The sequence below is a fragment of the Saimiri boliviensis genome, chromosome 4 (assembly GCF_048565385.1).
Source record: "Saimiri boliviensis isolate mSaiBol1 chromosome 4, mSaiBol1.pri, whole genome shotgun sequence".
Classification (NCBI taxonomy): Eukaryota; Metazoa; Chordata; class Mammalia; order Primates; family Cebidae; genus Saimiri; species Saimiri boliviensis.
In genome coordinates, this window is record NC_133452.1 from 99,139,107 (window position 1) to 99,153,871 (window position 14,765).

Here is a 14,765-nt window from a genome sequence, read left to right on the forward strand (position 1 = left end):
GTGAGGGGAGAGAGTGGGGAAGATTCAAAGTAGAACTAATTTTTAAAGGATATTATTCCCACTTTGTGGATTTCCTCAAATGTTCCCCATTTCTGGGAACCCAGAAGCCTTTCTGTCCAGTGTTACTGCTACATCCTTTCCTCAGTTATGGATTCCTGACTCACTACTTTTTCTCCTTGGGATCCCAGCTGGGAATCTCTGCCCTGCGAGTCTTTTTTCCTTGGATTTCTTGCTGCTTGGCTAATTTCATTCACAGAATTAAGAGATTTTACTTTCTCTTCTTCCAGGTTTTAACGTTTAAGGAAATAACTTGGCAGACACTTCGAATTGAGGCAGATGCTACAGACAATGGTGATCAGGACCCAGTCACCACTCCATTGAGGCTTATTACGAACCAAGGCAGGATCCAGATAGCCCTCAAAAGAAGAGTAAGTGTGTTCTCTGGCCTCATGAAAAGTTCCATTTCTTATTCTATGAGACAGCTTGGATTTGATATTCCCTCATTGTTTGTAGTGTTATTGGCCCCTGGGATAGCAGTTGAAGGGGAAAGGCCTATAATTCAGTGTTGGCCAACATCCATGTTTCCACCTTCCTGTTTTCTTAGTTTTGGAAACTGCAATTTTTACCCATATGTAGGGACACTGACAGAGGCACCTGGCAGTTGACTATTGCTGCTTTTTGTTAATTAAGGTAACTTTAGTAGTTTTGTAAGAAATTGGCTCTCCAAAGTGCTTGATACTTTCCTTTCCACATCTGGAGATTGAAAAGCCAGTTCTGAAATGGATTGGGCAGCAGTCACTTTGAAAGTTGGAATGATGCAAGGTAATAAACCCCATGTTCTCTGTGGCTTCCTTAGACCAAAGATTGCAATGTGATAGCCTCCAAGCTAATGTTCCTGTTGGATGACTTGCTCTGGGTGCTAACTGACTCACAACTCAAGGCTATGATGAAGTATGCAGAGTCACTGAGTGAGGCCATGGAGAAGTCAGCCCAGCAAAGAAAGAGCCTGGCTCCTGAACCTGTGCAGGTTAGAGATAAAACACACCCTTGGTGGGGCTGAGGACTTTGTAGGCCAGAGCAAATTCATACTAACATAGGTAGAATCTAGACTTTATTTGGGAGATTTGTCATTTACTTCTGGGTGTTCGTAGGCTTTGTCTACACCTCTGATTTTTTCTTTGTTTGTTTTTTTTTGAGAAAGAGTCTTGCTCTGTCACCTAGGCTAGAGTGCAGTGGTCCAATCTTGGCTCACTGCAACCTCTGTTTCCCAGGTTCAAGTGATTCTCTTGCCTCAGCCTCCTGAGTAGCTGGGATTACAGGCACATGCCACCATGCCCAGCTAATTTTTTTTGTATTTTTAGTAGAGACAGGATTTCACTATGTTGGTTAGGCTGGTCTCAAACTCCTGATCTTATGATCCACCCGCCTTGGCCTCCCAAAGTGTTGGGATTACAGGTGTGAGCCACCGCGCCTGGCCTGATTTTTTATTTGTTCTGTTCATTGGGTACCTCTAGCGTATGAAGTATACAGTACTGGCCACTGGAAAAGAAAAATGGAATACACCACTTGTTCCTGTCCTTGGAGCTCTCACTGTCTTGAAAATTGGGCCATAAATGAGTTATTACAGTATGGTGTGATAAATACTGTAATAGAATAAACAATATGACATGAGAGCACAAAGAAGAGGCATTGCACTACCCAGGGTGAAAGCGTTTAGGGAAGACTTCTTAGAGGAAGTGTTTTAGCATCAGCCCACTAAGAACTGGTGGGTGAGAGCTGGGAGGGCAATTCAGAACTATGAACTGTATTCCAACAGTTATTAGACTAATTATAATTAGGTTTTTGAAGTTTGGGTTATATAATTGGAACAAACCTAAGTGAGCTACTAGACCAACAGTTAGGAGACAGAAGGAACATCTTGCTAAACTGTGGTTTTCTTCAGGCTGGACTAAAGCTTAAAGAACACGTACAGAGGATCTTTTCAGGGTCTGGACTTCCTGTTTCTCTCTCTGTCACATGTAGATCACTCCACCAGCTCCCAGTGCCCAGCAGTCCTGGGCCCAGGCATTTGGTGGCAGCCAGGGCAACAGCAGCAGCAGCAGCAGCAGCAGCCGTCTCAGCCAGTACTTTGAGAAATTTGATGTGAAAGAGTCCTCCTACCATCTGCTCATCTCCCGCCTGGATCTGCACATTTGTGATGATAGCCAGTCCCGAGAGCCAGGTACCTCATGAGGCCTGAGCCTGGGCTGGGTGGTCCACATCACTGTCTCACTCTGGGCAGAGTCTGGGGATGAAGGCTCTTTTCCAAAGACCATGGATTACTTTGGTTGGCTTCCCTTAATCACAGACCTTAGGCCTCAGCCCTTCTGTGGTAGCCCTGTTTGTTTGAGGCAGTGCTGTTCAGCCTTTAGGGTGTAGTAGAACTACCTGTCATACTTAATAAAATACAGATGTTGGGCCTCTCCCCAAACACCTCTAAATTAGACTCTTCAGTGGTAGAGTTCAAGCAGTGTAAACTTTTTTTTCCCCTCTCACTGAAGTTTCTTAGGCAATCCTAATGCTTATCAGAGGTTGAAAACGACGGGTGAGATTTTAGGAAAGTAAATTCAACTATAGGAAACCTCAGAATTTTTAGATTTGGGGTCAGTTTAAATATTTATTGTGTGTAAATGTTCTCTTCCCAAGCAAGAAGGTTGTGTTGTAATCTTGGCATACTTACAACAACTGGCATTACATATGTGTATACATTTATTGACAATGAAAAATACTAATTGACTCATTGCTTTCCTTTATGAGCCCTGGGGAAATCACTTAACCTTCTGCTTAACCTCTTTGAGTTCTACATTTATGAAATTGAGTTAAATTATGTCTCACTCATTTACCTCAAAAGTTATTGTCAGGCTCAGATGAGCCAATATGCTGAATTTGGATGAGCTTGATTATAGGCACATATTAAATTTTACTATCTTGCTGCTTGTTCCTTCAAAACTGTCTCTCTGTTCCTTTTAAACTCTCCTTTGCCATCACCTCTTGGTTTTCAGTGCTTACCTATAGCATTAAATAGATTTTTCTCTTGTTGGCTTATCTTCTCTGAAGGCTTTGTTTACCTTATAATAAGATCTAGACTCACGGGCCAGGCACAGTGGCTCATGCTTGTGATCCCAATACTTTGGGAGGCTGAGTAAGAGGATTGCTTGAGCTTAGGAGTTTGAGACCAGCCTGGCCAATATGGCGAAACCCATCTCTACAAAAAATTTAAAAATTGGCCAGAGATCAGTTGCAGTGGTTCCTGCCTGTAGTCCTAACACTTTGGGAGGCTGAGCCAGGAGGATCACTTAAGCCTATGAGTTTGAGACCAGCCTGGGCAATATAGTGAGGGTGTGGTGGTGTGTCCCTGTAGTTCTAGCTACTCAGGAGGATAAGATGGGAGAATTGTTTGAGCCCAGGAGTTTGAGGTTGCAATGAGCCATGATTTGTGCCACTGCACTTTAGCCTGGGTGACACAGTGAGACCCTGTTTCAAAAAAAAAAAAAAATTGACTCGGTTTCCTTGAGTGACCTGCCTATTCATTTCTTCCTGGTGCACCAGCTGGCACTGCCTCTCCTGCTTGACTATTCCTTGGTCTTGAAGTGATTCAACCCTCCTCTGCTCTCATTCTGAAAGGAAAGAAAGGAGCAATGTCAGTGCAAAGATTGTTTTTGCCACCAGAGGAAATAATTTGCCACTCACTCATTTTGGAAGTTTTTTACTAAAGCAAGTATTATTTTGTTTAGTTATTTCTTCCAAGTGTTACCTAAAGGCTTTGGGTATTTTGTGGTTTGATTGTTTGTTTAGATTTTGTTTTTAACACTTTCAGAAGTTTTAATTAAGAGTACATGATATGGCCGGGTGCAGTGGCTCAAGCCTGTAATCCCAGCACTTTGGCAGGCCGAGACAGGCAGATCACGAGGTCAAGATATCGAGACCATTCTGGCCAACATGGTGAAACCCTGTCTCTAAGAAAAATACAAAAATTAGCTGGGTGTGGTGGCGTGCACCTATAGTCCCAGCTCCTTGGGAGGCTGAGGCAGAAGAATTGCCTGAACCGGGGAGTTGGAGGTTGCAGTGAGCCAAGATTGTGCCACTGCACTCCAGCCTGGCGCCTGGCGACAGAGTGAGAGACTGTCTCAAAAAAAAAAAAAAAAAAAGAGTACATGATTCAGAGTTTCATCCTGTCACTTGAGGAGGGGTGTTTAGCACTGTTCTCTTCAAGTGCCAGAGTTCTGTAATCCATACTAAGATGTGAATTACTGTAGCTTTAACATTCATTTATTAAACTATATTGATCTATTTGAGGGAATTTAAGGAAGTTTTAGATGAGACATTTTTAAAAATAGGAATAATTATCACCTACCATACCTAGGTGTGGTATAGGGGCAGAGAACAGGAGAGTTCTTGTAACTTTGACTCTTCCTCTTAGATTTGGGGAGAGAGGGGAAGGGAGAACTAGGTAATACAGAAAGGGCTTTAAGATTTTCTGGAGTTGTTCTATCCAATACAGGAGTCCCACGGCGGGTAGTAGGGGTGGGGTAGACAGGTGAAATATACTTTTATTTAGCAGCTCTCTCATCAACAGCTCTCTCACACTGTCCTGGCTGCTTGCTCTGGCTGCTCCCATACACAGAGCCAAGCCGCTGACTCTCCCTTCCCTTCAGGGTCAGCAGCTTAACTCTTTCCCTCTGGGCACAAACCAGTTCCTGGCTGTCCCCTGCCTATCTGCCAGACAGCCACTCTCCCTTACAGGGGTCAGTAGCTTCACTGTCTCTGGGTTCCAGCACCTGCACAAGAGCTGTGCCATGCTCTGCTGTGCCAAGCTGAGCCACAAGAGCGTAGCGTCAGCAGGGCAGTTACACTTTTTACAGACAACAGTGGTGTAAGGCCAAGGGATGGCCTTCCTATGTTATGGCTCTACGGCTGTGATAACACATGGCGTTATACGCCTTTGCTCTAAACTTGTTGAGTCATACATGCCTGGACATCCCCCTAGCCATATTCCTTGACCAAAGCACATCCACGTACCTTACAATATGGTACCAAAAAAAGAGTGTAAAATACTTCAATAATTATTTTCATGTTGAAATAACATTTGGGTATATTGGTTTAAATATATATTGTTACAAAGAGAAAAAAATATATATATGGTTACAATTAATTTTACTTTTTAAATACTGTTTTCGTATAGCTATTAGAAAATTTAAAATTCCTTGTGTAATTATAGTTTTGTTGTCATTGTTGCTTTTGTTTGTTTTGTTTTGTTTTACCATATAACTTATATTCCCCAGGCTGGACTCTAACTCCTGAGCTCAAGTGATCTTCCCACCTAAGCCTCCTGGGTAGCTGGGACTATAGGCACATGCCACCAAGTCTGGGTCACATTATTTTAATTTTAATTTTATTATTTTTTAAATTCTCACATCTCAGCCTCCCAAGTAGCTGGAATTACAGATGCTTGTCACCACGTCTGGCTAATTTTTTGTATTTTTAGTAGAGATGGGATTTCACTATGTTGACCAGGCTGATATTGAACTCCTGACCTCAAGTGATCTGCTCACCTCAGCCTTCCAAAGTGCTGGGATTACAGGCTGAGCCACCGTGACCAGCCCCAGTCTATATTTCTATTAGATATAATTACTTGAGAATTCTCTGTCCAATATGGTATTAAATTGCCACATGCAGCTATTTAAATTAAAATGAAAATTACAATTGAAAGTTAATTTTCATTTGAACTAAAATTAAAATTAGTTCTTTATTTGCACAAGCCACATTTCAATTGCTCGGTATAGTCTATAAGCCATAGAACACCTCCATCATCACAGAAGGTTCTTTGGACAGTGCTGCTCTAGAGACTACTTGAAGGCTACATCTCCTGCTGTTTTAAAATTAAGTGTGTGGGCCGGGCGCGGTGGCTCAAGCCTGTAATCCCAGCACTTTGGGAGGCTGAGGCGGGTGGATCATGAGGTCAAGAGATCGAGACCATCCTGGTCAACAAGGTGAAATCTCGTCTCTACTAAAAATACAAAAAATTAGCTGGGCATGGTGGCGCGTGCCTGTAATCCCAGCTACTCGGGAGGCTGAGACAGGAGAATTGCCTGAACCCAGGAGGCGGAGGTTGCAGTGAGCCGAGATCGCGCCATTGCACTCCAGCCTGGGTAACAAGAGCGAAACTCCGTCTCAAAAAAAAAAAAAAAAAAAAATTAAGTGTGTGATAACCTGGGTGTTGGAGTGGCAGACTAACATGCTCACCTATCCCTTGGTATTTGAAATGATCAGAAACTGGATGGGTGAGTGGGGTCAGCACTGTCTTTTAAAATCACACTGGATGGCAAAGATAGAAATAAGGCTTCCCCCAGAAAAGAAAAAAAAGAAAAAATTCAAACTGGAGCAGCACACTTCAGGCTTCAGAGAGAAGATAGATGGTTGATGGGGAAGAGAGTACCACCTGCTTTTTAACTGTTTTCTCTTAGGGTAAAGCCTGTGAGCCAAAAACTTTCCGTATTTCTTTTTCTTAAGGACGGGCTAACTTCTGACCACTAGTTCGCTAGAGAATTTTAGTCATTTATGTACACTATCATTTATGTCTCATATATGATTATGTGTTTACAATTAGATATGTTGATAATTGTTAATTATATTTGATTTCACTTCTACACCCAAGTATAATATGCTCATTCTGTGTACTTTATTGTTCTTTTACCTCTAAGCAGCTTGAGCAAAGGAAGAATGGTTGTAGAATCTTTCTTCCTCCAGTAGCCTAGGTCATGCATTTTCAGTTGAGATGATATCACCCCAAAGAGGTGAAAATTGGTTCTTTTCTTTTAAGCTTTATTGAGATAAAATTTCATACCATACAATTCATTCATTTAGAATATATAACTCAGTGTTTTTTGGTATATTCATAGGGTTGTATAACCATCTCAGTAATCTAATTTTAGAACATTTTTGTTTCCCCATAAAGAAACCCTGTACCAGGCCAGGTGCGGTGGCTCATGCCTGTAATCCCAGCACTTTGGGAGGCTGAGGTGGGCAGATCACCTGAGGTCAGGAGTTCGAGACCAGCCTGGCCAAAATGGAGAAACCCCTCCTCTTAAAAAAAAAAAAAAAGCCCCTTTATCCATTTGCTGTCATTCCCCATTTAAAGCCCTAAGCAACCACTAATCTGTTTTTGATATTTATCTATTCTGGAAATTTAAAATAAGTTTCGGGAGTACAGTGGGGATCTTATAACAATCATCTGTAGCCCTCTAAAGTTTGACCCAGCCAGGCATGGTGGCTCATACCTGTAATTCCAGTACTTAGGGAGGCCAAGATGGGAAGATTTCCTTGAGCCCAGAGGTTCTATTTAAAAAAAAAAAAAAAAAAAGTAAAAAATAAAGTTTAACCTGACTGACAAAATTTTATTCCTTAGTACTTAATTTATCTCATTGGGTTTTCTTGGGTATTACGTGAGCAGCAGCACTGACAGTGAGTTCATGGAAGGTACACAAAATGTGAGGAAGATCAGTGTTACAAACTATGACAAGTAGATGGCTGTGATTAGAGGACTTTCTCTCATTCAGTTGCTCCATCTCAAAGTTATATGGTGAAGATGGCCTGCAAGTGCCTGTTGGCTGCCATTGGCTGCTTTGCTAGTGTTACTTGTGTTCAATCCTCAGTACTTTTGTGATTTGAACTTTGAGTATTAAATGAAAATAGTTTATTTAAAAATTTTATTTATTTATTTATTTTTGAGACAGGGTTTTGTTCTATCACCCATGCTGGAGTGTAGCATGATCATAGCTCACTGAAGCCTCAACTTCCCAGGCTCAAATGATCCTCCCATTTTAGCCTCCCAAGTAGCTGGGACTACAGGCATGTGTTACCATGACTGGCTAATTTTTGTATTTTTTGTAGAGATGAGGTCTTACTATGTTATCAGGGCTGGTCTTGAACTCCTGGGCTTAAGCAATCCTCCTACCTTGGCCTCTCAAAATGTTGGGATTAGAGATGTAAGCCACAATGCCTGGCCTATGTTGTTTTTAATTTTATTTTGCCCAGACGTCTATGTATAATTCAGAAAACAGTTTATGTTTTATTATTTAATTCTGTAAAAGTTTTTCAGTTCATCATTAAGTTAAACAAGGGCTGAAAAAAATGTTGACACTATCTGAATATTTTTTTAATATATAAAATTAATATAAAATTACACGGCCGGGCGCGGTGGCTCAAGCCTGTAATCCCAGCACTTTGGGAGGCCGAGGCGGGTGGATCACGAGGTCAAGAGATCGAGACCATCCTGGTCAACATGGTGAAACCCCGTCTCTACTAAAAATACTAAAAATTAGCTGGGCGTGGTGTCGGGTGCCTGTAATCCCAGCTACTCAGGAGGCTGAGGCAGGAGAATTGCCTGAACCCAGGAGGTGGAGGTTGCGGTGAGCCGAGATCGCGCCATTGCACTCCAGCCTGAGCAACAAGAGCGAAACTCCGTCTCAAAAAAAAACAACAACAACAACAACAACAACAAACAAACAAACAAAAAAAAACAACTTTTAGGCCGGGCGCAGTGGCTCAAGCCTGTAATCTCAGCACTTTGGGAGGCCGAGGCGGGTGGATCACGAGGTCGAGAGATCGAGACCATCCTGGTCAACATGGTGAAACCCCGTCTCTACTAAAAATACAAAAAATTAGCTGGGCATGGTGGCGCAAGCCTGTAATCCCAGCTACTCAGGAGGCTGAGGCAGGAGAATTGCTTGAACCCAGGAGGTGGAGGTTGCGGTGAGCCGAGATCGCGCCATTGCACTCCAGCCTGGGTAACAAGAGCGAAACTCCGTCTCCAAAAAAAAAAAAAAAAAAAAAAAATTACAAAAAAAATTTTATGGAGCACCTCATGAATTTGTGTGTCATCCTTGCACAGGGGCCATGCTAATCTTCTCGGTATCTTTCCAAGTTTAGTATATGTGCTGCCGAAGCGAGCACATTATCTGAATATCTAGTTTAAAAATTACTTTCTTTTTTCTTTTTAGTTTCTATGGGTAATAGGTTATATGTTTATGGGATACATGAGATATTTTCATATAGGCATGCAACACATAATAATCACATCAGGGTAAATTGGCTGTCACCTCAAGCATTTATCATTTATTTGTGTTACAAACATTCTAATTTAGGCCGGGCGCGGTGGCTCACGCCTGTAATCCCAGCACTTTGGGAGGCCGAGGCGGGTGGATCATGAGGTCAAGAGATCGAGACCATTCTGGTCAACATGGTGAAACCCCGTCTCTACTAAAAATACAAAAATTAGCTGGGCATGGTGGCGCACGCCTGTAGTCCCAGCTACTCGGGAGGCTGAGGCAGGAGAATTGCTTGAACCCAGGAGGCAGAGGTTGCGGTGAGCCGAGATCGCACCATTGCACTCCAGCCTGGGTAACAAGAGCAAAACTCCGTCTCAAAAAAAAAAAAAAAAAAGGAGTGGGTGGGGAGGTGGGAAGAGATAGCATGGGGAGAAATGACAGATACAGGTGAGGGGACGGAAGGCAGCAAACCACACTGCCATGTGTGTACCTATGCAACAATCTTGCATGTTCTTCACATGTACCCCAAAACCTAAAATGCAATTAAAAAAAAATTCTAATTTTACTCTTTTAGTTATTTTAAAACATATAATAAATTATTGTTGACTTAGGTTGTTGCTTCCAAATCTTGGCTATTATGAAAAGTGTTGCAGTAAACACGAGAAGGCAAATATCTCTTGGACATACTGATTTCATTTCCTCTGGGTAAATATCCAGGAGTGGGATTGCTGGATCATGTAGTAGTTCTATCTTTAGTTTTTTGAGGAACTTCCATACTGTTCACCATAGTAGTTATACTAATTTGCATTCCCATCCACAGTGTACAAGGGTTCCCTTTTCTCTACATCTTTGCCACCATTTGTTTTTGCCTGTCTTTTGTATAAAAGCCATTTTTACTAGGGCAAGATGATATTTTATTGTAGTTTTGTTTTGGTTTGCTTTGTTTTTGAGACAGAGTCTTGCTCTGTTGCCCTGGCTGGAGTGCAATGGCAAGATGTCAACTTACTGCAACCTCTGCCTCTGGAGTTCAAGCAATTCTCATGCCTCACCCTCCTGAGTAGCTGGGATTACAGGCACTTGTGACCACGTCAAACTAATTTTTGTATTTTTAATAGAGACAGGATTTCACCATGGTGGCCAGATTGGTCTCAAACGCCTTGTCTCAAGTGATCCACCCATCTCAGCTTCCCAAAGTGCTGGGATTACAGGCATGAGCCACTGTACTCAGCCTCATTGTAGTTTTGATTTTCATTTCTCTAATGATCCATAATATTGAGCACTTTTTCATATGCCTGTTTGCCATTTGTATGTCTTCTTTTGAGAAACGTCTATTCACATCTTTGCCTATTTTTAATTGGATTAGTAGATTTTTTCCTGTTGAGTTGTTTAAGTTTCTTCTTTATTAATTATTAATCCCTTGCCAGATGAATAGTTTGCAAATGTTTTCTCCCATTCTGTGGGTTGCCTCTTCACTTTCTTAATTGCTTCTGTTTCTGTGCACAGGCTTTTTAACTTAAAGTCATCCCATTTGTCCATTTTTGCCATGGTTGCTTATATCTTGGGAGCATTACTCAAGAAATCTTTGCCCAGACCAATGTTGTAGAGAGTTTCTCCAGAGTTTTCTTGTAGTAGTTTCATAGTTTGAGATCTTAGACTTAAGTCTTTAATCTATTTTGATTTGATTTTATGGCAAGAGATAGGGGTCTAGTTTCATTCTTATGCATATGGATATCCAGTTTTCCCAGAACCATTTGTTGAGAACACCATCCTTTCCCCAATGTATGTTCTTAGTACCTTTGTCAGTTATGAGTTCACTGTAGATGTAGATGTATGGATTTCTTAGTTCTCTGTTTTGTTTCATTGGTCTATCTGTTTGTTTTTATGCCATGCTGTTTTGGTTACTATAGCACTGTAGTATAATTTGAAGTCAGATAACATGATTCCTCCAGTTTTATTCTCTTTGCTCAGCTGGCTTTGGCTATTCTGGCTTTTTTGTGGTTCCATATACATTTTATGATTATTTTTCCTGTTTCTGCAAAGAATATTATTGGTATCTTTTTTTGTTTGTTTGTTTTGAGGCAGGGTCTTGCTCTGTTGCCCAGGCTGGAGTGCAGTGGTGCGCAATCATGGCTCACTGCGGCCTCAGCCTCCTGGGCTCAAGTGATCCTCCCGAATAGCTGGGACTACAAGTGCACACCACCGTGCCCAGCTAATTTTTTAATTTTTTATAGAAATGCAGTCTCCCTATTTCACCCAGTCTGAGTTGTTGGTATTTTGATAGGAATTGTGTTGAATCTGTATGTTGCTAGGATAGTATAGACAACATTGATTCTCTAATTCTTGAACATGAAATATCTTTAATTTTTTTTGTGTCCACTTCAATTTCTTCTTCCTTTCTCTCTTTTCCTTTCCTTTCTTTTCTTTTCTTTCTTTCTTTTTTTTTGAGACAGTCTTGCTCTGTCACCCAGGCTGGATTGCAGTGCAACGATCTCAGCTCAGTGCATCTTCCAACCCCCAGGCTCAAGCGATTCTCCTGCCTCTGCAATTCTCCTGCCTCAGCCTCCAGAGTAGCTGAGATTACAGGCACCCACCACCACACCCAGCTGATTTTTGTATTTTTAGTAGAGAGGGAGTTTCATCATGTTGGCCAGGCTGATCTCGCACTCCTGACCTCAAGTGATCCACCTGCCTTGGCCTCCCAAAATGCTGGGATTACAGCATGAGCCACAGTGCCCAGCCCTCTTCAGTTTCTTACATCAGTGTTTTATAGTTTTCATTGTAGAGCTCTTTCACTTCTTTGGTTAAGTTTATTCCTATAAACTTAGGAATTGTAAGTGCGGTTACTCTCTTCATTTCTTTTTCAGATTGTTTGCTGTTGGCACATTGAAATGCTACTGATTTTTGTATATTAATTTTATATTCTGCAACTTTACTGAATTTGTTCATCAGTTCTAATAGTTTTTTGGTGTGGTCTTTAGGCTTTTTCAAATATAAGGGATCGTATCATCTGCAAACAAGGATAATTTGACTTCTTTCTTTCCAATGTGGATACTCTTTAATTCTTTCTGTTGTCCCATTGCTCTGGTTAGGACTTCCAGTACTATGTGAATCACAGTGGTGAAAGTGGGCATCCTTATCTTGTTCCAAATCTTAGAGGAAAGGCTTTCCATTTTCACCCATTGAGTATGATAATAGGTACAGGTCTGTTGTGTTTATGTTTTATTATGTTGAGGTATATTCCTTCCATACACAGTTTTTTGTCATGAAGGGATGTTAAATTTTTATCAAGTACCCTTTCAGTATCAGGTAAAATGATCATATATATTTGTTCTTCATTCTGTTGATATGTTGTATCTTATAGATTGATTTGCATATGTTGGATCATCCTGGAATCTCTGGGATAAATCCCAGTGGGTCAGGATGAATGGTCTTTTATTTTCAATTCTATTTTTTCTTAACCACTAGACAACCAGGGAAATTGTCTTTTAATGTGTGGTTGAATTCCATTTGCTAGTATTTTTTTGAGGATTTTTACATCAGTGTTTATCAGGAATATCGGCCTATAGTTTTCTGCTTTGTTTTTCTTTTTTTTTCCTAAGAACACTTTCATGTAGGAAGTTTTCTTTTTGATGTGTCTTTGTCTGATTTTGTTATCAGGGCAATACTGGCTTCATAGAATGATTCTGGAAGTATCTTTCCTCCTGTTTGCTGGAATAGTTTGAATAGGATAGGTATTTAAGTGGATAGGATAGGTTCTTTAAATGTTCGGTAAAATTCAGCAGTGAAGCTATTGGGTCCTGGGCTTTTCTTTGCTGGGATACTTTTTATTTTACCTTTGATCTCATTACCTGTTATTGGTCTGTTCAGATTTTGGATTTCTTCATGGTTTGATCTTGTTAGGCTGTATATAGCTAAGCATTTACCCTTTTCTTCTAGGTTTTCCAATTTATTGCTCATAGTAGTCTCTAATGATTTTTTCAATGTATGTGGTATAGGTTGTAGTGTCTCCTTTTTCATCTCTGATTTTTATTTACTCGGGTCTTCTCTCTTTTTTCTTAGTCTGGGGAAAAGTTTGTCAATTTTGTTTATCTTTTCAAAAAACTAACTTTTCATTTTGATCTTTTCTATTTTCTCTGTTTCAGTTTCATTTATTTCTGCTCAATCTTTATTACTTATTTTCTTCTATTAATTTTGGATTTGGTTTGCCCTTGCTTTTCTAGTTAAGATACATTATAAGGTTATTTACCTGAAACTTTTCTACTATTTTCTTTCTTTCTTTTTTTTTTTTTTTTCTTTTCTTTTCTTTTTTTTTTTTTTTTGAGAGAGTCTCACTCTGTCACCCAGCCTGGAGTGCAGTGATGCAATCTCAGCTCACTACATCCTCCACCTCCTGGGGTCAGACAATCCTCTAACCTCAGCCTCCCAACTAGCTGAGACTACAGGCATGCACTACCACACTGGCTAATTTTTGTATTTTTTTTGTAGAGTTGAGGTTTTTCCCATTTTGCTCAGCCTGGTCTTGAACTCCTGGACTCAAGGGATCTGCCTGTCTTGGCCTTTCAAAGTGCTAGGATTATAGGCTTGAGCCCAGGAAGTAGAGGCTGCAGTGAGCCATGATTATACCAGTACACTCCACCCCAGGCAACAGAGCAAGACCGTGTCTCGAAAAAAAAAAAAAAATAAGGCCAGGCACAGTGGCTCACAGCTGTAATCCCAATACTTTGGGAGGCCCAGGCAGGCAAATCATGTCAGGGTGGGAGTTCAAGACCAGCCTGGCCAACATGGCAAAATCCCCTCTCTACTAAAAATACAAAAATTAGCTGTGCATGGTGACAGGCACCTGTATTATCAGCTACTTGGGAGGCAGAGGCAGGAGAATCGCGTGAACCCAGGAGGCAGAGGTTGCAGTGAGCCAAGATCATGCCACTGCACTCTAGCCTGGGTGACAGAGCAAGACTCTGTCTCAAAAAAAAAAAGAAAGAAAGAAAGAAAGAAAAAAATATATAGTTATTTTATTCCTGCTGTTCTTTTAGTTTTCATTTGCATGGAATATTTTTTTCCATCCCTTTATTTTTCAGTCTGCGTCTTCGTATATTAAGTGTGTTTCTTGTAGGGAACAGATCATTGGGTTTTGTTTTTTAATCCATTTAGCCATTCTTTGTCTTTTGAATGGAGAGTTTAGTTTATCTACATTTAATGTTGTTATTGATAAGTAAGGACTTGTTCCTATCATTTAATTTGTTTTATGATCTTCTTTTCCTTCTGACTTTCCTTCCTGTCTTCCTTTCTATGAAGGCAATTTCCTCTAGTGGTACATTTTAATTTCTTGCTTTTTATTTTTTTGTGCATCTGTTGTAGGTTTTTTCTTTTTCTTTTTTTTTTCTTTTTGTTTTTTGAGATAGAGTCTCACTCTGTCACCCAGGCTTGAGTGCAGTGGTGTAATCTCAGCTTACTACAACCTCTGCCTCCTGGGTTATTCCTCAGCCTCCTGAGTAGCTGGGATTACAGGCATGCACCACTGCACCTGGCTGATTTTTGTATTTTCAATAGAGACAGGATTTCACCATTTTGGCAAGGCTCGTCTGGAACTCCTGGCCTCAAATGATCCACCTGCCTTGGCCTTCTAAAATGTTGGGATTACAGGCATGAGCAGCTTGCCCAGCCAGTTTTTTTTTTTTA

The 14,765-nt window shown here is 40.8% G+C and overlaps 1 protein-coding gene and 1 non-coding gene across 3 annotated transcripts in view; one reads left to right on the top strand and one right to left on the bottom strand.

Moving 5' to 3' along the window:
• BLTP3A (bridge-like lipid transfer protein family member 3A) overlaps positions 1–14,765 on the top strand; it is a 94,879-nt gene that overhangs the window by 49,421 nt on the left and 30,693 nt on the right. For both annotated transcript variants that reach the window (XM_010334047.3, XM_003923173.4), the window contains exons 6-8: positions 288–428; positions 857–1,027; positions 2,023–2,221. In XM_010334047.3, coding sequence (XP_010332349.3) covers positions 288–428; positions 857–1,027; positions 2,023–2,221 — 511 coding nt within the window. The remainder of the gene's footprint in view (positions 1–287; positions 429–856; positions 1,028–2,022; positions 2,222–14,765) is intronic.
• On the bottom strand, positions 8,885–8,991 carry LOC120363389 (U6 spliceosomal RNA). Its single transcript, XR_005578945.1, has one exon. It is a non-coding gene; the product is annotated as a U6 spliceosomal RNA (small nuclear RNA).